Source organism: Centropristis striata, chromosome 2, assembly GCF_030273125.1.
Source record: "Centropristis striata isolate RG_2023a ecotype Rhode Island chromosome 2, C.striata_1.0, whole genome shotgun sequence".
Classification (NCBI taxonomy): Eukaryota; Metazoa; Chordata; class Actinopteri; order Perciformes; family Serranidae; genus Centropristis; species Centropristis striata.
In genome coordinates, this window is record NC_081518.1 from 8,448,455 (window position 1) to 8,472,254 (window position 23,800).

The window sequence follows — 23,800 nt, forward strand, 5'->3', positions numbered from 1 at the left end:
AAAATATGTCACATCAGTTGACTGTGTCAGCTCCGATCATGTCTTTTGACCACTTTTTGCACCTTGACTTAAAGTGGATGGCACCACATCTTTATTTAACAAGCACTTAGAGAAGGTTGTCAGCACCGATGTTGTGACATTTGTTCAGAGGTTTCTTGGCAGCCACATGAGACCCGTTTGCCCCTGACATTCAGCCTGGCTGCAGACCTCCAGAGTCAGATGGACACGGGGTGAGTGCTTTGCTTTAATCCAGGAGGCGCCATGACAGATGGATAAAAATATAGTGTATGCAGGTCTTGTTCCCAGCAGAGATGCTCAGTGGCTCATGGTACACTGTGCCTCGTCATCGAGCAGCACGGGCTTGGCTTTTTACATGTTTGCACTTGTCTTGGTAAATTAAAAGAAACAGTCCCAACTGCTGCTCCAGACATGCCACGTAACATGGCACACGTCAGGGTGGATCAACGGGCGATCCCATGCCTCACCAAAGAGCTGACTAGTGTGGGTCGCCGGGCCCGCTGCGTTGTGTCATGGAGGCACAGCTGCTCACATGTGGATTATTCTGTCAGTTGCAGACATTCATTGATTTGACAGGAAGTGATTTTAATGCAGCCTCTCTGGAACTGTCTTCGGCTCCATCTTATATTTAACATTGTGAGATGAGGGAAGACTCTAAAGTTCAACAGAGAAGCACAGAAAGGAGACGTGATTAGTGAATGTGCTATAGACCGTGTTTTATTATCAACTTCCCGACTTCCAACGGGTTATTACTCATCTCAAGCTTACACATTGGTTTAACCTCGCAGTCTCTAAATGTATTTGCAAAATGGCATGTTTGTCTTTTACAGCAGCAAATATTTTTTTGTGATGTTGTGTTATGTATTCAAATATATGTCCAAATATATGAAAAAAACACCACATATTGTATCAGTTTTTAATATAAATTATAACTGAAGTATATGCTACTGCTCAATCAACAATTTACAATTCTACTACAAACCAGATTCTGTGGCTATGTTTAGGCAATTAGTACTTGGTTGAGGTCAGATTACCTTCATGGATGAAGGGAAGCAATACTTTCTGGAGAGGACAGTTTTAGCATTAGAGTTCATTCATCACAAAGATTGTTCCCATGTTCCCTTAAACCTCTTTTGTTTCCTCTTTAAACAACTACAAAGACTCAATGTGCCACAGCAGTATTAGCGTTTACTATGCAGGACATTCCTAAAAATCAAGTTATAGCCCAATACATAAGTTATCCCTCTCAATCCTCACTTTTGAAGTGTGTGGTGGTATCTACATCTGCCCTCCTCCTGTATTTTTTGTGTGTGTTTGGGATGCTTCTGGGCATCACCCTTTGGAAATTAAGCTATGAAAATGGTGTAACTAGCACAGAAAAAAATGTAAATAAAGCAGGGATAAAAGCTAAGTCAAGTGCTTTCACATTCACTGGGCAGGGGGGAGGGGCCTAGTTTGAATGTTGTGTTTACAAACACCAAGCAGAAAGTCCTAGTCATAGGCATAGTATGCCTTTAATAGTTTTTATTACGTAGTATTTATCATATTTAATGTTTCCATTAGGCCATTCACAAAGTCAGCGTGATATGGGGAAGTTAAGTAAGAGAGTAACCATCTAATAAAAGTATTCAAAGTACTTCATCTATCTATTTATCTATCTATCTATCCATCTATCCATCTATCCATCTATACACCTATACATCTATACACCTATACATCTATACATCTATACATATATGCATATATACATATATATATATATACATCTATACATCTATTAACCATCTATACATACATACATACATACATATATCTATATATACATCTATTTAGGTTTCTCCCTAGTCTCAGCCTTCTATGAAGTAGTTCTTCATTAAAAATCTGTGACATATTGTTGCATAGAAGGTGTTCCTTTAGATTTGTATTCTTAGTCTGTTTTAACTGCACCTTGTGTTGAAGCTGGAGAGAATCAAATTGACATATTAACCTGTGAGAAGAATCTGCTCTAACCGCTGAATTAAGTTTAATCTAACGGGGCATCTCATTTTTATGAGCTCATTGGATGTGAGAATATAACCCTTTTCTTAGTACTAAATGCAGCTGTCAAATGTAATGGAAAGAAAACACGCTTTTATTCTCAGAAAACTATAGTCTAACAAAAGAAAACATAAGAGTCCATGCTGTTCATTTTTCCGTAAGCGATAGCATACTGATAGTTGAGCTTTATGAGATTTTTTTAAACAAAAACCAGCACATAAAGCAAATGCAGGCGAACCATAAATCATATCCACTACATTATATGATGAAAGTAAACCTATCTATGCACTGGCCTTATTTCTTTCACAGTCTCTTCTTTTTTATGATTAAAAAGCATTAGCTCACATCAGTGCAGCAGTAGGCTACTGTGTGAAGGTTTTACTGTTACCTTCTGTGAACATATTCCAGCTGATGTTATGAATAACCTAAGGAATTAATTTCAGATTTTTATTGCAGCACCCTTTAATGTAATCCTTTGCGTAAGAAGAAGTAAGTGAAGTTTTTACACAGACGTTGGGTGCGACCAGGCACATGTTTCTCTTGGTAGCAGATGGTCGTCTGATTTGCACAGTGACAGATCACTCATATTGCCATTGACACTAATGGCTGTGGAATTGAGTGGGGACACTGGGGCACCAATGCAGTCTTACATCCATGTCCAATCAGTGTGAAGTAACGCAGCCTGTCACAATAATTATGACAGAACTATTGAGACAATTTTTTGGCGACGGTCTTGCTGTCCCACTAGTGTTCCCCTTGATTGGCCTTGGTAGCTTGCAAAGTCATTGTCATTTCTCACAACTTCATTACTTTGTGGCACAAAGCAATTTCCATCGTCTGTGCTCTTCCCACTCTGTTACTCCTAAAGGGAGTTCACGCCATATGTGCATGACAACACCCTGTCGGATATACAAGGTGATGTCTTCCAAGATTGTCTTTTAGAGTTATCTCTCATTATGATAGTGAGCCTTGTCCTTTATTATAATGATTTAGTTATCTTGAACTCGTCTCATTGCTGAAACTGAATTCAGGTGAGTGTAATGGCTTCCGACTGCGGCCTTTTAGTGGATCAAATGAGAAGTGGCTTGCTTTATTTTTGCTCGGGCTCATTGCGTTTATAATCTCACATTTCCAATCCTCAATAAAGTTAATGCTCACATCAGGAGTCTGGCTGAAACGCTGACTGCATCGTCAAGCTGCTCTTTTGGAGCAGCAGGCTAATGAGTAGGCTGCTGTTTATTTCTCACCCGACTTAGATTTGGAAGCAGAGCGTTTCTTTACGAAACACTAAATATAATTAAGTGCATTCGATCGGTAACTGAACTTTGGTAAAGGTTGTTATACAGCAAATGCATGAAAGGCTGATAAGATATGATGCTTTAAGTATAAAATAAACTACAAATTAGCTTCATCTCAACCAACCACAACAGTAAAAAGCTACTTGCTGTACATTTTTTTATTATGATAGGCCAAGTAGGAGATAAGGTAAAATATATTTAGTATACAAATATATGACTAGATGTTATCCTCATTTTACCTCTTATGTGTTATATTTGAAACCTTTGTTCACATTTGCAACATTTAAAATTATTCATTGAGCAGTATTGTATTTTCTAAATCCAATTTTATGTTCAGTTTTTTTGTGTGTTTTGCGTTCAAAATATAAGTCAGTGTGAACAAATCATTATCAGGTCATATAGGTGGGATTGTGCCAAACTAAATGATACCAACATGGCATTGTGAACATTTTATAGATACAGGCAGAATGAAAAGTCAATAATGGTCAAAATAGCCAAAGGCTCCAAAGGGTTAATACATGACAATCCAATATTATAAATATATATATTTATATTTATATTTATTTAACTGGGGTTCTTCTGTGTGGAGTTTGCATGTTCTCTTCAGGTCAGCGTGGGTTCTCTCCTGGTCCTCCGGCTTCCTCCCACAGTCCAAAAACATGCAGCTCAGGTTTAATTGGGGACTCTAAAATTGCCCGTAGGTGTGTATGAGAGTGTGAATGGTTGACTGTGTCTATGTGTCAGCTAGTGGTCGACCGACAAGGGTTTTTTAAGGCCGATGCAGATTTGGGGCCGATTCTTGAAGCCGATATTGACTTTTCTCCCTCCATTTACATGATAAAAATGACACAATGACAACAAATGTTACACAAGTCTCAATTTAAACAAAAAAGGAACATTTATTAACAAAACATATTAACAGTTGGATAGCAAACATTGTATGTTGTTAAAGGCCTCGAGGTGGTGGCGCCACTGATGAGTCCACATATCGTGTTTTCTCTTTTTTTCCGGTATCAGCAGCAGCTCACCAGCAAATGGCAGATGATGCACTGAGCCTTATCTGGTGTTGGTTCAGTAAAATGGGCTAATTGACTGGCAAACGCACGCACGTATCGGCTGATGCCGATACAAGTAAAAAACGCAAATATCTGCCGATATATATTGGCTGGCCGATATATCGGTCTATCTCTAGTGTCAGCCCTGTGATAGCTTGGATCGGCTCCAGTCCTGCGACCTGAGTTCATATAAGCGGTTGAGGATAATATACAAATTAATTAATATGTAAAAGTATTTGTTATGCTTCATGAGCACTTTGATAGTTTTATCGGGTATTTTTACATAAACATGTTTCAGGACTTTTACTTTATTTTTGAAAAAGAGTATTTTTCTATTGCAGTATTAGTACTTTTACCTAAGTAGAGAATTTGAATCCTCCACCGCTGCCAATCTCACACATCGACTCACACACAAACACATGCTCTCCATGCGGCGTTATCACAGCACTTAAACATCAGATGAGTAGATTAGTGTTTTAATCTCACTCTGGATCTGAGGCATCTTGCGCCCCAGTCCAACACTCAGCCTGCTGTGAAATATTCCATCCACTCAACTGTAAATAAGTGCTAACAAGATTATCAGATTACCCTTCATCCAGGGCATACAGCGACTGCTGGGTGCGCTAACTGCAGTGATGTAAAAATCGCTGTAAGATAATTGTGTTAGGAGGAACCATTTTAATGCAAATTTTCTAAAGGCTCACAAAGCTCAAGGGCAGCTTAAAACGCTTTTTTCCTATTCGCTGTATGAAATATATTTCTTTGGTTGCCACTAAAAACGCCACACTGAATGTAAAGAGTGCAGTTGGAGCGGGGCTACAGTTAAGAAAATTCTCCCCGTGTTTTCTCCATGTCTCTTAAATAGGCCGTCTAGAAACTGGGCCAAGTTTAATTGAATTGACAGATTAATCCCAGAACTTTTTCTTTAATTATTTAATTTCCTCATGAATTAATACTGTACTTTATTGTAAAAGTTTGAAGAAAAAGTGATGGTGTTAAATTGTACAAAATGACATTTGCAATGGTTTTCTGATGTTGAGTAGATGATATAGTATACTATATATTCATTATGCTCCTCTGAAATGCTGCCATCATTTATACCATAGCAGAGGAACAGTGAATTTATTAAGGGAATATATTCCAAAGTCATCCTGTCGGCTAGTTTGTGTTTTATGATAGTGGTTTAAACTGGATTTAATGTCCTTGCCCAGGTACAGTGACCGGGTGGGGCTGAGCCGACAGAGAAAACAAAAGGGATGAGCTCTGCCTCTCTCTTTCTTCTGTCACTACAACAAATATATTTATATGCAAATTAGCCTGTGAAATAAAATGATTCAAATAGCTTGATAGGAAAATGTTATATTTAATCTGTGGGGTTTGAGTCATGGACAGGGGGGGTGTAAAGATTGCTGGAGATGCAGGTGGAGGTGGAAGTGCAATCTAAAAACTGTCTCGTCCCTGTCTCAGTTACAGGAGACTGGTGAATTGCATATAGCAGTCAGATTTGACTGATTTTGTCAACACAGAAAGTGAAGTGCAGGCACAGAATCACCAGACTGAGATCTAAAGGTAACAGCTGCATGTGGGCTACGGATAGTACTAATACAAGCTTTGTAAATCTGTCAATTTATGAATAAAAAACTGACTTTAATTTGGTATCTGCTCCTTTTATAATCTGCTAACAAAACCTGACACGTACTTTAAGATAATGCATCATTATAGAAATCATTAAGTGTGAATTTGCAAGTGAAAAACTCTTTGGGAAAGAAGAGACAGCTCTCTCCAAAGCAAACATTGTGATTGGCATGTACTCGGTTGTGTTTCTCTGTCCAAATGTGGCGGTAACACCTGCCCGTTCCCTCTGTTTGTCTGCTTGTGTCTTGTCCGGTTTTTCTCGCCGTCTGCTTCATCTGTATCTGTCTCTCTGTTTTCTTGGTGTTTGTTTCTCCGCGTCTTTGGCAGCGTCTTTGGCTCTCCACACAGCCGGTTCTTTCTCTGTTTGCTCTTCCTTTTCTTTTTCTTTTTTCTTTTGCACTCCCTCCAGCACAGCCTGGAAATCACAAAATGTAAAAATTAAATGCGAGTTAATGTTGTGCATAAAATCTAATGACTGTGAAGGGTCCATGCAGATGGATATTAGAAACCTATCCCACTGTAATAAATATATAAATCATTGATAAATAAATAAAGTGGCAACACTTTACTTTAAGTACCTCTATTCAGCATTAGTAAACAATACATAAACATTTAATATATTATTTATAACACAATGCAATGCCAATGTCATTGTAGGCCAATATAAATGTTTATATCTGTTTAAAAGTTTAGGCTGAGGGGTAAACAGATAATGAGTGACAGTTGTAATAATTAAGTTATAATAAGTAAATGTCCTTGTGACCTTTAAATGTGAATGAGGATGTGTGGCCCTTATATGGGCATTTACTGAAGCACAGTGTGACATAAGAACAGCAACCCAACATCTAGTCCAGCCTCCCCTTAACTCTCCGAACCCTGAGCAGTGTCAGGGTGCTATTCCCTCCTGTCACAGTTTACACATTTTATTTGCAATATTTAAGTATTTTCCTGCAACTCTATAGAACTAACACAATCATTGCTAGAAGTAGGGAGAACTCAGAACTGTATTTTGTGCCGTATAAAACTGTTACAATGCCCTAATTCATGAAAAAAAAAGTAATTTAGCTTTCAAAAGCGTTGTGCCCACAAGTGCTACTAATATTTGGAAATTAATGTAGCCTCCATATGCAGCAAACATTGATCTATTTATATTTATACAACTTCTAATCTCAACCTCTTGTCCTCTCCTCTGTGCTCTGTGTAAACAGCTTACAGCATTCAATGTTTTTACAAGGTCTGGTAAGTGCAGACAGATTATTCTTGGCAAACTTTAAATGGGTCATGTAGAAGAAAGTGATCTTGATTGAATATCACTGATTAAAGCTTTGATTTGGTTATCTTCCCTGATGGGAGCATCTATCATGCATGATTTGTTCAAGGACAATTGGAAATTTAAAAATCAGATAATAATTTTTATTGTTATAATTTGTCAGTGGGGTTATTCACTCCTGTCACATTTTACTTGCAATATATAAATATGTTCCTGCAACTGTATGGAAAAAACACAAGTATGGCTAGTAGTGAGGAGAACTCAAAACTGTCTTTTGTGCAGTATAACACTGTTATAATGTCCTTAATCATGAAAAAGAAAAAAAATGTAGCTTTCAAAAAAAAAAAAAAATGCAAGTGCCCACAAGCAATACTAATATTGGAAAAAATATAAGCTCCATATGCTGTAAATACTGAACTATTCATATGTATACAACTTCTACTCTCAACCTCTTGTCCTCTTGTCCTCTCCTCTCTGCTCTGTGTAACCAGCCTACAGTTAAGTCACAGTTTCACTGAAGTTTTGTGGTGTGACTGTTAATCTCAACTTCCCAGCTGCACGGAGCAGCACAGAATTCAATGTCTTTACAGGATCTGGTTAGAACAGCTTCTTGTTGCCAAACTTTAAATGAGTCAAGTAGAATAAAGTGATTTTGATTAAATATTGCTATTTAAAGCTTTGATTATGTTATCTTCGCTGATGGAAGCATCTGTCATGCATGATTTGTTGAAGAACAGTTGGGAATTTAAAGTCAGATAATAATTTCTGTTTTTAGAATTTGCCTTTTATTTCACAATCTGCTTCTTACATCAATACGCCAAAACACAGTTCAGATACTTGTACCCATTTAAAAAAAGATGGAGGATAATATCCATCATAGCCCTCATGCTTACACATGCTTATAAAGGGACTTAAAGTAAAGTGGTATAAATGATTTACATTTTTCCCACAAGCTGGTTTTCATTTACTGACTAGCAAACTGAATTAACTGTTTGTTGGCCATAAATAGATAAACTTTACTATTTTCCACAATGAACAGTAATACAGTTGGTACGCACACACACACACACACACACACATACACACACACACACACACACACACACACACACACACACACACACACACATACACACACACACACACACACACACACACACACACACACACACACACACACACACACACATTAATGGTGAATTTGGTTGTATTTAATCCTAAAGTAATATCTTAAAACCAGCTAAAGCTCCATTAGCAACATCAGAATATGTTTCTAACATAATGACACATTAGTGGTTTCTATGCATGTCAGCTGTGAAATGAACCTTGTTTGTAAGAAATTCCCATATGTTAACTACGCTCCCAGAGTGATATAAACAATTTAGTCCAACACATACCAGCAGATGACATGCAGCAATGGAATTGGCAACTAGCAGCCTAGTTTAATGGCCTTCTTACAAGACATTGCGTGATGTCAGCGGCAGATTGCAAATGTCAAAGAGGGTCCATGGGTTTCTTGTTGTTGCTGTAGTGGAAGCAAGTACACTAATAATGTACATATCTGTCTTCCTCTTGCTCTCAGTGTCTCTTTATCTTCCTCCAGCCCATTTTCTCTTCTCTTTTTCTCCCTCACACACATGAGCACACACAGGTGTTTTGGCCATTGTACCAGTACAATCAAAGACACTACAGACTGTTGACAAGTCTGAAAGTGGATGTAGTGTCACAGTACAGCATCAGATGTTGCCATGGAGCTACAAAGGTGCACTGATGTTTTCTGTTTTCAGCTCCGTCTCACTTTTATCTTCAGCTGCATTTATATCACCGGGCTTTGTGTTGCCTGTCTCTGCAGGTTTCTTTGGTCTTTCTTTCAACGCTATTAAAACTAACAAAAGTCAAATTAGCAATTATAATTTTGACAAACATACGGTAAAACAAAAAAGGAGCAATGAATAAATTTCTTCTCAGAATACAAACTCATCTGAATTGCATGCTGGTGAAGAGATCCCTCTGTTTTCTTGGTTAACAGTGTTTCCTTGTCTGAATTGAGGGTAATGTGTGTTTGAGGCTGTCCAGACTGTTAAATTGTTTAAGGAAAACTTGAAATTTAAGGCTATAAAACAGAAGATTAACACTTTACACGTGGAAGGAGATTACCTAATTAGAATACAAAAAATAGTAATTATCTGTTTAGGAAAAAAGATGCATCATTTTTTACAACAGCTACTACTCATTAGCGTCAATAATAATCACAATAGCACTAATAATAATTATTATTGTCACTTGAAGGTTTTATCCATTTTTTTGTTTCTTTATTTGACATCACTAATTCCTAAATTTGTCTGAAACCTCTCAGTTTATTTTTGATTACCAAGGTGCGTCATCAATGGGCACAGCGCTAAATGCCTCTGAAAAGACCCGCAACCAAGCATGTGACATATTACTGAGTGAGACAGGAAAGTTGGGGAGGTGGTAGGTCTGTTTTCATGCAGGAAAAACACGGCAGCCGGGTCATAAATTTACAAGAGATAAACATTTGTGATTAACCTGTTCAGGACCAGGCCGAGTGAAAATCTGTTCGACTTGACTGATCTGCCAGAGCAAATAAAACATGAGCCTGGCAGATTTGACTGGTTTCCAGGCTGTCTGCCAGCAGGATTATGAAAAAACTACTGGCTCGATTGTCATGCAACTCTGAAAGGGTGGAGCATGAGCCAAGGAAGAGCCCATATCATTTTGTAGCGGAACTAAATCACAGGGCAGATACAGTCATTTATTTGAACTTTTATTAACGATAGGGCATCTGTGCTGCAGCATGTAGTGTGAGAATAATGTGAAAAATGAACTCCTGTCTTGTAGAATTCATGTAAACGTCCCTTTAAGACAGAACCTTAGATAGGGCACGCCTCGTGGAGGTTTGTGCTCTCTGAGTGCACTTCGCAGCTCAATAGTTGATATTCAATGAGTTAATAAATTAGGTACAAATGTAACAGAAAATAATCAGTTTAAGTTACTTTAATATTGTGATACTTGGATTAGGTAACTGACTACATTGTTAAGGTAACTCAAGGATGGGCAACTGGAGGCCCGGGGGCATACTTGAAGTGGCCCTCAGTACAACCTCATGCATTTGAGCATGAAATCTTAAAATTGCTGTGTAAAAATGCACAAAATTACTTCTTGCAATTAATATTGGTCTGCTGTTCTTGCACTGAAAACAAAATAAATCACAGTAAGTGGTTATTTTTTATTTGCTTCAAACCTTTTGTATTCCTATTTATACTGTTAAACATGCATTTGAGCATGAAATATGTTAAGTTACTGCACTGTAAACATATTCAAAGTGCCTGGTCCTATGTAGTGTTGATGAAAAATTGCGGCCCCCTCCAGCATTTAAGTTGCCCATCCCTGAGGTAACTGGTAAATGTATTGGAACACATTTTTAAAGTAACCAGAGAAAAAATAAAATATTTGACTTGACATTTAGAAATGAATCACTGTTTTGGTCTGATGAGTGGACATGGAATTACTCTAGAATTTGACTAAATTTGTGTTTTTAAGTGTCTCTTAAAATCACTTTTGGTGATGGCTAGATTGGTACCTCACAGATAAACCTTCAAAGTAAACAAGATGGTATCCAGTTGTATGGTCTTTTTATGACAACTGGCCAATCTGACATCCTTTTCTACACACACACACACACACACACACACACACACACACCAACACCATCAGTCTCCAGGGTGTGTGCTGGACAAAATCTAAAGTCAAGCATGAATACAGAGGCTGACAGGCCAATTATCAGATGTACTCTTCGTTCTGCATCCCCACCTCTGAAGGGAAGCAGATGTGAGAATCCTGTCGCTTTCACTCAAGCTGGTACAATGACATGGCCCAACAACAAAAGGCACAGCCTTCACAAGGAATCGAGATGGACAGAGTTGTAAACATCGTCTTGTCATATAGTTTTATCTGGTGGGTTTTCACATTTCAAGCTTCAGGAGATGTGATGTAGTGTGGGGATGTTTGTCAAAAGTTGAGATGTGTCTGACGTTTCCCCCCCTGAACTTTCAGTCGGGATATGCGTTCCTCAGTGTTGATGCTTCATTTCTGTGGCGTTTTATAGAAATACAGAAATGTCAAAAAATATTATGTGTATATTTTTTTTAATCCCAACTTTCATGTTCATTTTAGAAATCATACATCATGTCTATTACTGAGGTTTAAACTTTTTTAACTCTGCTCAGACGCCAGCGTCTGCAGCCGCCCTTCTGTCTTACAGGCTTTACAGGCTATTATTGCTTTTACTGTGAAGATACTGGTATCATATGAATCTGGAAGATATAGTTAGGAATTCCTTTCATGTTATGGGCTAAATAATGCTTCAAATGTAGGCTAAATTCTTCTATTTCATTTTTTTGTTTTTCAAAGAAAAAAATGGCGTGGCAATTTTCACAGATGTCCCTTGACCTCTGACCTCAAAATATCTGAGTAAAAATGACTTCTTTGGACGGACATGGCCACTTTATGATAACCTCATGCAGTTTGGGGCAGAAACCATGCAGTTTTTCTCTACAGTATAAGTGTTATTTTCCCCTATTGTGTTTGAATATTTCTTTTTACTGGGGCCCCTGAACAGTGTTCGAATGGCATACATTGGGTATCACTGGAAAGCTGAGACTTTTGTTGTGTCATTGTAGTGAGAACTTTTTTTAAACGCACTATATAAAATGAACTGTTGTGACCTTCAGACAAACTAGAGACCTGGAGCATTCAGGGATGTCTATTGACAATAAGGGAGTTTCTCTGCAGTTTACTGAACAATGTAACAAAGTGCAATGTAAACACTGAAAATAGAAATCTTATGGAATTTTTATTATGGTTTTCCTCAAGGTCTTGCTGTTTTATTGTGGTATTTTGGAGAAGGATTTTTGACATGTTTTCTCAATTCTCAAGTGGAAATAAAATTGTTAAATTTCTGGCCCAAAACCTGTAAAACAAATGGTATCAACCCAGAATTAGCTGTAACCACTTATGGAACATACTTGAGCATGGGAGTGGCCATCATGTGTTTTTCATTATCTTTTTTTAAACCATTATACACCCTAAATTTAAACATTTGAATAGGTGCCTAACAAAAAACAGAATGTTTATTATTGATTTATGTCTACAAAAAAGTTGACACACAGTGCTAAAGAAATGACAAAATACATCTCTGGTATGGAGGGTTAGAATGGGAGACAGTAATGATCATAGAAAGACTTGACAAAACTGAATGTCTGTTTGCTTCACAGGTGAATGTAGTTCCAGCATGTGTCAAAGCCCTGACCAAGATGCTGTACTGCTCATACTGTCGCGGCATGCCTGGGCTGAAACCCTGTCACAACTACTGTCACAACGTTATGAGGGGCTGTCTAGCAAACCAGGCAGACCTAGACGCTGAATGGAACCTCTTCATCGGTAAGAAATAAAAGATTCTGATTCAAAATCGAGTGCGCTTGCACCTGTTTCTCATTCTCTTTGTAATATTTTTGAGGTTTGCGTCTGTCTGTCTGTCTGTCTGTCTGTCTGTCTGTCTGTCTCTCTGTCTCTCTGTCTGTCTGTCTGTCTGTCTGTCTGTCTGTCTCTCTGTCTGTCTGTCTGTCTGTCTGTCTGTCTGTCTGTCTGTCTGTCTGTCTGTCTGTCTGCACACTTGTACTTCTAAGTCTGCATGTTACTTTTCAAAGGCAGTCTCTTTGAATAGTCTCTGTGGGAATTCAGTAGGATGTGCTGTGTTAGATTCAGCTTTAAAGGATTTACAGAGACAAAACTGAAATCTTATTTGTGCAACCATTTCTTCTTTTTTCTGTCTGAAATGTTGTTTGCTGTTGCTGGAACCCTGGCATAGTGCTTAAAGCTCTGGTCCCTGCTGTTTGGGATTGATAAAGGAGAGCAGATCCTAGGCAAACACATTTTCTATAGTGTTTCCAGCTGAGCTCGGTGAGTAATATAGCACTTCGGTTCGGCTGTAAGTAGCTGGATGCTGTAAGCCCTCCTGTTAAATGGATACCAAGGAGGCACATAGAGTGTTCCCTCTGGATCTTTTGTAGGCCAGCGCTTTATTTGTTATGTACCCCAATCCCATCCTCCCACCCACACTAACAGATTTTTTTTTATATATAAATGGGGCGTCGTTTTTTTCAAAAAGACATCCCTGAAGACTGTGTGTCAAGTGAACTGCACTTCTAAGCTTTTGGCTGTTCTGTGACAGGCCTGTCATTTGAGAAACCATCAGATGACGTACCGCTTGTTCTCTCCGATGGCATGTCTGAAGTCTCAGATCAACACAGGCCCCTATGCACTGAATGAGATGTCTCGCAGCTTTATGACATGTGTTAAAAAGTTAGTGTCTTGTTCGGTTGTGAAGAGGCAAATCTATTGCCGCAAAGGGACGCTCTGCTTGACAGTAATGGGAAAAGCTGTTGTTGCAACAGAATGATGAATCTGGTTAGACAAAAACACCCTTGGGGTGCAGAAAAAGTGCATTTTTAATTTTGAACCATTTTTTGTGCAGACATTGTTTTTTGGGGGGTTTGGAAAGACATTGTTGTTAAGGGAGTTATAATTAGAAATCTAGGACCCAAGGGATGTTTATTTTCACCATGAAAGACTAATTTTTTGATGTCTACTGACATTTTGTATTCATTATCTGTTGCTAAAGAACTTCGATTTGCTTACCATGCAGCTTGCAAGAAATATTGATTTGCCTTTCAGAGACAACTTCTAAATGTATCACAGGTCACTTCTCGCCACTGGAGCACATCTTTGCATTATAGAAATTTATGGATTGAGCCCGCACAGTCTGTCTCTGCCATCCCTTCAAATCATCACTGATTAGAGAAGGAAAGAGGCACAGCCTTCAATTTTTAAGAGCCCTTAATGATATTTACTCTACCTGTGGACTTTGTTCATGCTAAATGTCACTATTGATTTCATTAATTTGTAAAGGCACGAGAAAGAAGAAGAGTGAAGGTTTTAATTTAAACTTCTAGAGCAGGAGAAAGATGAGGTCTGAAAATTGTCTATAATCTTTCTAAATCCAGCAGAATCAGGGATATTTATGTAGCAAATAACATTTTATTAAAACAGATAATGTTTTATTGTCAAAGTTGAGCTCTCCTCATTATAACTTAGCGGAACAAATCAAAATTAAAAAGACGATTGCAACATTTACATTTTTTTGGAGAGAGATTTATGAAGATAAAACACATGGCCGACAGATTAGTATTATACTTAACATTGTAAATGTACTGTTAGAAGTCAATCGATAAAAACAAAACATCACCAGGTAATTAAACAATCCAACATCATATTTTATGGCATCAGGACATATTGTAAAATCAGTAAAATCAGGAGAAGCCTTTCTCTCTATTCCCAGTATGTTGTAGTGCAGCATTTAACGTCATCCAGGAAACTCGGACAAGGTTAAAATAGAATAACTCTAAAGGGTTTGTGCATAACAGACTAGAGGAGCAAGTTAATTTATCGTGGTCATGTTTTTGGTCAGCCGAGCTTTTTACGTGTGTAACTCATTAACATGAAAAATTACATCATTTGAGGATTTACAGCACCCAGAATGTAGGTTTCCTCATATCAGCGTTGAATTTTACTTTAATTCATTTTAAATTCATGGTCATCTGTGTTCATTATATATGGAATTTATGTTATAAGTTAAGCATTCAGCGAATTTTTTGACGAATTCTAATTCCAATGAAAAGAAATCTCCCACTGAGTCTGAAAAAAGAAACACAATCATCTGTCAAATGGAGAAATTGCTACTGAAAACTCAAAATGCAACAATCTCATAAAAAGAGGCCAGTTTTATAACGCCAAAGCTGCATTAAATTATGATGTACAGTATATACTGATCTACAGACATGCTTGAACATTTATAGGCATTTTTGAAATGTCATTGCAGAGAAATGGTGGTACAGTTGATACACGAGGACTGCGTTCAAGTTCTGTACGTTTTTTCAATGATGAGTGAAAATGGCAGCCTGTTTTTGAAACTCTACATGTGGCATGTACAGCACCTCGTATGCCTGTGATTTACAGTGTATAGAAATATCAGCTGTGATTATAGCCAGGAAAACAGAAAATGAGCACTGCCAAGCATTTTCTTCTGAAAGAGAATAAATATAACAAGCTGGCTTCTAGACACTTTTCTCTCTTTGAGTATAATTGCTAAATAATGATTGGCAGCGACATACTGTGTCAAATGAGGTAAGTGTGTGTGTGTGTGTGTGTGTGTGTGTGTGTGTGCACGTGTGTGTGTGTGTGCACGTGTGTGTGTGTGTGTGTGTCCTTGACTCATTCCCAGCTCAATACAGTTTAACAGTGGGCTTTAGAATATTTTTTCTTTATATTAGCATTTGTAAAGCCATAATGAAACGGCTTTATAAGGATATAAGAAAATATATTTTAGCCTAACCAGACATTAATTAATGGCATTACATTTTCATAAACCCATGAAAACACATTTTAAATAACTCTTTAAAAACAAATACTATAATAATAAAAATACAGAGTATAAACAATCATCTAACCCATAGCTAAATGGCTGTGTGTAAGCATACTTATAATGCATTATTATAGGCTTATAGCACTGTATAATTATTGATATAAGTACTATCATGCTATATAGCAACAATTCTAACTTTATAATGACTTACTACTTATCTGCCAGAAAGCATTGTATTGTGATAATAGTGCTTATCCTTACTCTATAACTATTTGCAAGTATATTTATAATGCATTATAAACATGGGCTTGAAAAAACAATGTCAATGAGGGACTGGAAATTATGAAGTATTATGATACTTATGAGTGACCTTTAAGTCTTTATAAAATGCTTTATTTACATTATGAAATGAATGAGTGCCTATACAACTAGCTATAATAATACAGTCCTATAAGCAGATTACAACACGTTAAGAGTCTATAAGCTTTATAGACATGGGCTATATATAGTTATATAAGTTTTACTGTCGGAACAAAAAAATAAATCTTTGAAACTAGTTTTCAATAATCACAGCAATAGAGCAAAACAACTGCACTGTATGAACTAACTTTTGTTTTTCTGCTCCTGTAAAACATTTATAGAAAGCTTTTTTGCATGTTCCCTCATTCCCAAAACACAAAACACACGAGACATCAACTACTGCTGCTGACATGTCTGTAGAGAACGATTTCTGGCAAGTGCTGAACAACAAATGGAGCCCACCTCTCTCTCTCTCTCTCTCTCTCTCTCTCTCTCTCTCTCTCTCTCTCTCTCTCTCTCTCTCTCTCTCTCTCTCTCGCTCTCGCTCTCAGACACACAAAACAGATTCACAGCAACACATGAAAGTCACATCACAAAGCTGATTTTCTATTTTGTTTGAAAAATGAAGATCAGGACTTATCTGTCATTTCACCACAAAAAATATGTATTTCATCTGATGCAATACAGAAGAAGACACATGGTGCCTCTGCTGGAATTGTGAAAACAGAGAACTCTATTGCAACAGTTGAGTAGTTGTAGCTGTTTTATTTTCATGCTGCCACTAAATGCAATACATGTCCCCAATAACAGACGCACATAGTGAACCTGCCTAATTTTATTACAGTTTATCTGTGCATGAATGTATCATCAAGTAAGTGCACGTAAGGCATTGAAATCATGTAATATTGACATCAAAGCCTGCTACCATTTGCTGTTTTTCTTTCCAAAACAAACTAAAAAATCTTCACCTAGTGATAACCTGTATTGTATTTGATACACTCACAGGTGTGATTACCTGTGCAATTAGTCATATCTGTATAAGTGTAGAATTTATATGTTTGTTTATTTGTTTTTACTTTTTCATTTGCATGTTGGTCACTCTTTCTTGACTATTGAGTTGCTGTAACAAGTGAATTTCCCTGGTGTGGGATCAGTGAAGTCTTATTTTATCTTGTATTTAGAGACACTTTTGTATCACTTCTAGAATATACATCACCCTATAATTTATCTTTTACTTATCCTTTAGTATGATGTACACTAATACTTAAAGTTTTAAACTTATTTTTCTCAATAATACTCAATAAAATTTGATTTATTTTTTAAATCCCCTATCCATATCACATAGTGGCTTTGTCTTTTGCAATTTATAGTAGAAAACAAATGGATAGACATAAAAACAATAACAAAAGAACATGATTTCAGCTGTAAGCATGTCGAGCGGGTGAAGTCGGATTCTTCTCAAGTGCTCTAAATGCTGTACAAAGCCATTAAAATGTCACTTAACACAGAGCTATAACAACGCACAACCAGAGGAATTTATGAGACACGCTGTAACACCAAACAAATCAACAAGACTTACAAGCCTGAGACTGAAAGTAAATTTCAGGCAATCTGACAAATTGATAACCGCTCATGATTTTAATATGCATACATAAACAAAGGCAGTTTGGATATTAAGATGTCTGCACCACACTGCGGCTTGTACAAGCAATACAGAGGAGAGCAGAACTAATGTGCCTCTGCTGTGTTTACTCCTGAAATCTGTGTAACATTGAGACAATAATAACCTTGGTGAGCACTTTGATGTAGCCTACATATCACCATGCAGAAAAGAAGAAGAATGATTACAGCGTCCATGTCATACATTTCAAAGTTACAGTCACAGTACAGTAGTTTACAGTTTGTAAAGGTTACCGTAATGACTTCACACCTTTCAGGCTGAAAATGGAAGACAGACTGTCAGTGAACAATGAGCATAAACCTGAGGAAGGATGTGATTTACCTCCTCGTACCTGTGCTGAGTGATTTTAGACATCTAGACTTTTAAGTGTGTGTGTCTGTATGTGTGTGTGTGTTTGAATGTTCAGGGAAAGAATTCATGGTTTGGCCAATGGGTGATACCAGACCATCAGTCACCTGCCATCATGACAAATTTCGCAGGCTCTGCATCATGACAGACACATCATTATCATTTTTCTTGTCAGCACCTTGTTAAAATACCCTCAGAAAGAGAGAGGGAGAGAGAGAGAGAGAGAGAGAGAGAGACAGAGAGAGACAGAGAGAGAGAGGACACATGCTGTTATTCACACACTACTGCAGTTTTTCAGGATTACACCATGATCAACGTCATTTTTCATTTTTCAGCTATACATGGCCAAAGTTAATCGCAGATTCTGATTGATTTTTTGATAAACCCGTTCCCCAAACAGTGATTGTCCAATCATCAGTTTTGCAACCACCCAACCACCATAACTCGGAACAGCAGGCCCATCAGGCCATGTATATCTTCACGTATATGCTGATGACACAGTTTTATATTGATGACATTGTTCTGCAACATCAACACAACCAGCCTTTGAATGTGTTCAATCTTTATTTGATTCACTCCAACTACATAACCTTAAGTCAGTGCTTATCTCAGACAAAACCAAATGGAGGCTCTTCAACAAGGCTATTTTGCTTTATGCAAATGTAGGTAGATTTATAACTGGAACTCTAACAATGCAGTAGTTTGAGGGGTACAAGAGTCTTGTCTTGGCAGGACTTTGTAGCTGAACTTGCCATTTTAAATACCTTTTGCTTTTTCTACTGCTTGCTAGTTGCCTTCTGAATTTGAACAACAACAACGGTTATCATAATTCAACCTGGGTTTATGTGCTTTAACAGGCCTGACATGAATGTATTCAAGTGGTGTGCATGGGGCTGTAGTAGAGCAACACTTGGCCTTCAGACGTGTAAGGGGTTTCATTGTCTTTCCAAAACAAAAAGACACAAGCACAAAAGTGTAAGGAAAGGCTCTTATGTAAGCTGCAATTATTTGCATGTCTTACTCGCTGGCTTAGTAACTGAACGCCTAGCATTAGCATGTCATTAACTATGTAGGGTATATTTCTTTGTGGGATTGCAGGTTATGAGAAAAATAGGGACTAGAAAATCCGCTGTGTATTTCCAGGCTGTTTGTACTTGTCCTGGATGCTATCAATGTTAGCAGTTGTTTTAGCCTTTTTTAGATTTCCGGAAGTTTACTCGATACATTCACAGTTAAGTTATCATCCTGAAAGTATATTTTCTTGTAACCAAAAGTGAAAAGATACTATCTAAAATGATGAAGTAAGTAAGTTTAGCAGTCAAATAATGTTATGTTAGAACAAAACAATGCGTCAATATTCCTCATCATAGTTTGGATACTAAAGAGCTATATCAAGATATAGATATAATTATTTATTTCCTGTCTTTAAGCCTTATATCTGTATCATCTCCCTCTGCAAGATTTTATTTTGAAGGAAGCCAACTGAATACAGGGAAGTCTGCTGGAGACACTGCTTCAAATCAACTTGTGTAGCTAATGTTAGCCTAATTAGCTATCTAAGTACACATTGTCAATACCTGCTTCTGTCTACCTCTGTCTGAAATCAAGAAATCATTGTTGAATGAAGTATTGACATTTTTTATTGTATGTATGTTGCCATACAATCATGGTTAACTGACAGACATAGCAGGTGTATGATGAAGGCCTTTCTCTGTATTTACAGTAAAGTAATTAACTCACTGTCCCTTTTAAATGAGAAGTGATTTGTAAATATCATTGTATTCCCTTATTACTTTCTCTGAGCCTTGTACATTATTTCTCCTAATTAAGATATAGGCTTGTGTTGTCCTCTGTTGAGTCCTTTGACACCACAGTGTAAGCGATCCTCATTGATTTTATTTGCTCATTTCTTTTTAATTGCGCGGATTGTGTCCCAGTGTAACTGGACCTCCCCACAATCCCCCAGTTCATGAGCATTCAAGGCAATATTTTATCTGTCCTCCAAGAAGGACTTTCAGTGATGTGTGTGAGATTATGAAGATGAACGCCCTGCCAGTGCTTTGCTTTAAATGATATAGATGGCTTGGCAGAAACTAAGCTCCCACTCTGCTTTCACTGCACAGTGCAGCCTTAAAGATGTCGACAAATTCTCAACCTTTTTTACTGTAAAAAGCTCCACAATGTCACTTAGCATTCTCATGCTTTAACTGAAGAGTAATTCAGTGGGCTTAAAGATGCTGCATTTTTCTGTCATACTTGAGGAATCTTAAAGTGAAACCTGAGACATTTACCGCACGCACACATAGACCCACAGGCACTCAAACTGACTATCAAGCATGATGGTCTCAGTAACAGACATGACAGGAACAAACAAGCTAGCTAGTGGGATTGTGCCTGTCAGTGAGCTGAAGGCTGTGTGACTCACTTAGCCTAGTGAAAGTGATCTCCATATCCTCAGCATAATCAAGAATGAGGAATCTTTTCTTTCTAATTGCTACTGGCTGTGCAGAGTCTGCAAGATGCTACTTTTCTGTACAAGTGGCAGTAATGCTTAGGCAGCTATACCTTATATACATCCTCATAATGCTGTGAGTTACCACAGCTGATGGCCACTTATACCTTATTTAACAGATTTATAGCCTCCACACACATACACAGTGAATGCTGTTTTTACCTAAAAAAATATGTTCATGGAAGGCATACTTGTTCTTTACCATTCTATATTCCATATTTTAGTCTGTTCACGATCATGTATACCATAAGTAATATTTTGACATTTTTTGGAAAAGTAGTTGTTTTCTTTCTGAGAGTTGGATGAGAAGATTGATACCACTCTGGTATCGCTTAACAATGTTAACATATTTCCTTTTTTTTTTTTTTTTAAAGATTATTTTTTTGGCATTTTACATGCTTTATTGAAAGTGAGAGACAGATAGAAAGGGGGTGACAGAGGGGAGGACATGCGGCAAAGGGAGCTCAGGCCGGATTCGAACCCGGCTCCACCGCAGCGAGGACTGTAGCCTCTATACATGGGGCGCCTGTGTAACCCGCTACGCTACAGACCACCACATGTTTCCTTTTTTTAACCTTAGTGGAAACAATTAAACCATTTCCAGAGCATTAATGTTACAACCCTAGTTGGGACATAATAAAGAATGGGTGAATGAATGAAAATGAATGCATCAAATTCAGAGTCAGTGTCCTTTATATATATTTATATACACACACACACACACACACACACCCACAGTCACTGGCCATTTTATTAGGTGCAGCTTGTACCTAAGAAAGAGGCATTGTGTTCATCTGTTGCTGTAGTTCATCTTCTTCAAGGTTGGATGTTTTCAGAGATGGTCTTTTGAATACCTTGGTTGTAACAAGTGGTTATTTGGCATCAACAATGCATTTTCACCCAGAGAATTGTCGCTCACTGGATATTTTCTCTTTTTTTCGGACCATTCTCTGTAAACCCTACAAATGATTTTGTATGAAAATCCCAGTAGATCAGCAGTTTCTGAAATACTAAGACCAGCCTGTCCGCCACCAACAACCAAAGTCACTTAAACCACCTTTCTTCCCCATTCTGATGCTCGCTATGATCTGCAGCAGGTCACCTTAACCATGTCTACATGCCTTAATGCATTGAGTTGCTGCCATGTGATTGTCTGACTAGATGTTTGTGTGAACAAACAGGTGTAGCTTATTGATCAGGAGATGTGTATATATATAAATATACGGTACAACACAAAAATCTACAACACAAAAAATGTTTTTTACCTCTTTCCATGAAATTATTGTGATAATGTGATTTATTCTTGACAGATAAAGTGTATATCCTCGCAAAACTTTATTAATCAGTCTCTTCTAAACATATCACAATGGAAATGAAACCACAGATAACAGAGGATTGTGTCTGACAACAAAGTTGTTCCAACTTTATGGGCGACAAAAGTTCCCAGTTTGATTATTAGATATCTTTTCCTTCCACTGTATTCAACTGAATGTAGTCTGCAAAGGATTTGTTTAATTACATATTTCACAGCGTCCCAACTACTTTAGAATTGGGGTTTGTATATTTTATAGCAGGAGTCCTTTTTAATAGCTTCCGGGCAGCCACAGGTTTGTATTCATTTATGCATGTGTGACGAATATGCTTGAGTTCATTTAGTAATCCATCACAGTGAACATCACATCTCCTCTCACTGTTTTCTTTACTGTAAAACACAAAACAAACTCCTGAAGGGAGGCACAGGAAAATAAAGTTATCCAGTCGTGTCCTACAGCTGTAGCAGTAGAGAAAAGTGTTAATGTAAAAAGACATGAGAGTTCATATGTCAGGAACAACAGACATGGTATTTGAGACTTCAGATGAGTTAAAGTAATCCAGACATAGCCGAAAGCCAGTAAAGTCCTATCACAAAATATTTGTTTTTTGAGCTGCGATTCAGCTGTAAGTACATGAGAGAAGGCCTCTGGAGACTCCCCAAAGACAGACAGAGATGTTGGCAAGTTAGTGAGTCTTTGGTGATTGATTCACCTCTTGCAGCTGTAAACAGGAGAACTTGTTGCAGAGAACTGACGTCAGACGTCTTGTAGTAGAGTGGTGTTGGCAGTGTTTGTGTTTAGACCAGGAGTGTTCAGAGTTAGAGTGAAAGGCTTGTTTCACACAAACAATCAGCGTTTCCAACATAAAACATGTGCGCTAATGTGGATGCGTTTAAAAAGTTAGTTTAACAAAAGGTGAAGAATGCAGGTTGAGGGTTATTGATGCTGCATGAAACGTGGCAGAACAAGGATTAAAGCTGATTTGAAGTTTTCTCACATCATGTCTTGATGAATAACATGAAGCATCTGCAAGCCAGTTTGTCCTCTGGTACTTAAAATAAAAACACAAGTGTGTCACTGTATTGGAGAACACGTTGGCAGAGACATAATGTGTTTGTAATCTCTTATTGCATGTTGCACGTGTTTTCATCCGCTGAGACTGAGCCCCTCAAAGAAAGGTCAGAGAGCTCAGTGGTCTGTTTGCACAAAAATAATCCACAGCTTTACCGCAGTTAGTCTCTGTAGAGCAGTTTTACTGCACTGGCTCTCCAGAATAATCTGCAGGGTTCCACATGTTATTTAATGGTGCTTACATTTTACACATCTCAGCTTTCTACAATTTCATGTTAGAAAATGTATAAATTGCTCAAGAAGCAGCATGCATTAAACTATTTATAATCAGTTGCTATTTTTTTTCAATGCATTTCAAAAAGAGACTCGTGATCATTCACAAAACGTGTTTTCTGATCTCCTGCCCCGAAGGGAAAAATATTGATTAGGTCCCTTTTTTTGTTATTTTTAGTGTCTGCTTTGCCTTGCCAAGGCAGTTTATGTTACCACTACTACTGCTTTTTTTTTTAGTACATTTTTGTGTTTTAGCACCCAGGTTCATGAAATAAAAAAAGTCAATGTATGACTGTGACATCAATACTTTAGACGAAGGGCTCTGCAATTATAAATGGAAAGTAGAGCTCCATGCAGCAGCAGCTGAGTCATGGCACAGATCTCTGTCAAACAATATGTAACAATGCAGATATTCATAAAAAACCCACCTAATTGTGAGCCAGGAGGCACAGCGTATTATCACCCATACGTTTGTAGGCAGTCTCTAGT

General features: G+C 37.7%; 1 protein-coding gene across 2 annotated transcripts in view; it reads left to right on the plus strand.

Annotated features, from left to right (window-relative positions):
* Positions 1–23,800, plus strand: part of LOC131984035 (glypican-6-like) — a 189,260-nt gene that overhangs the window by 104,206 nt on the left and 61,254 nt on the right. For both annotated transcript variants that reach the window (XM_059348900.1, XM_059348908.1), the window contains exon 4: positions 12,608–12,773. In XM_059348900.1, coding sequence (XP_059204883.1) covers positions 12,608–12,773 — 166 coding nt within the window. The remainder of the gene's footprint in view (positions 1–12,607; positions 12,774–23,800) is intronic.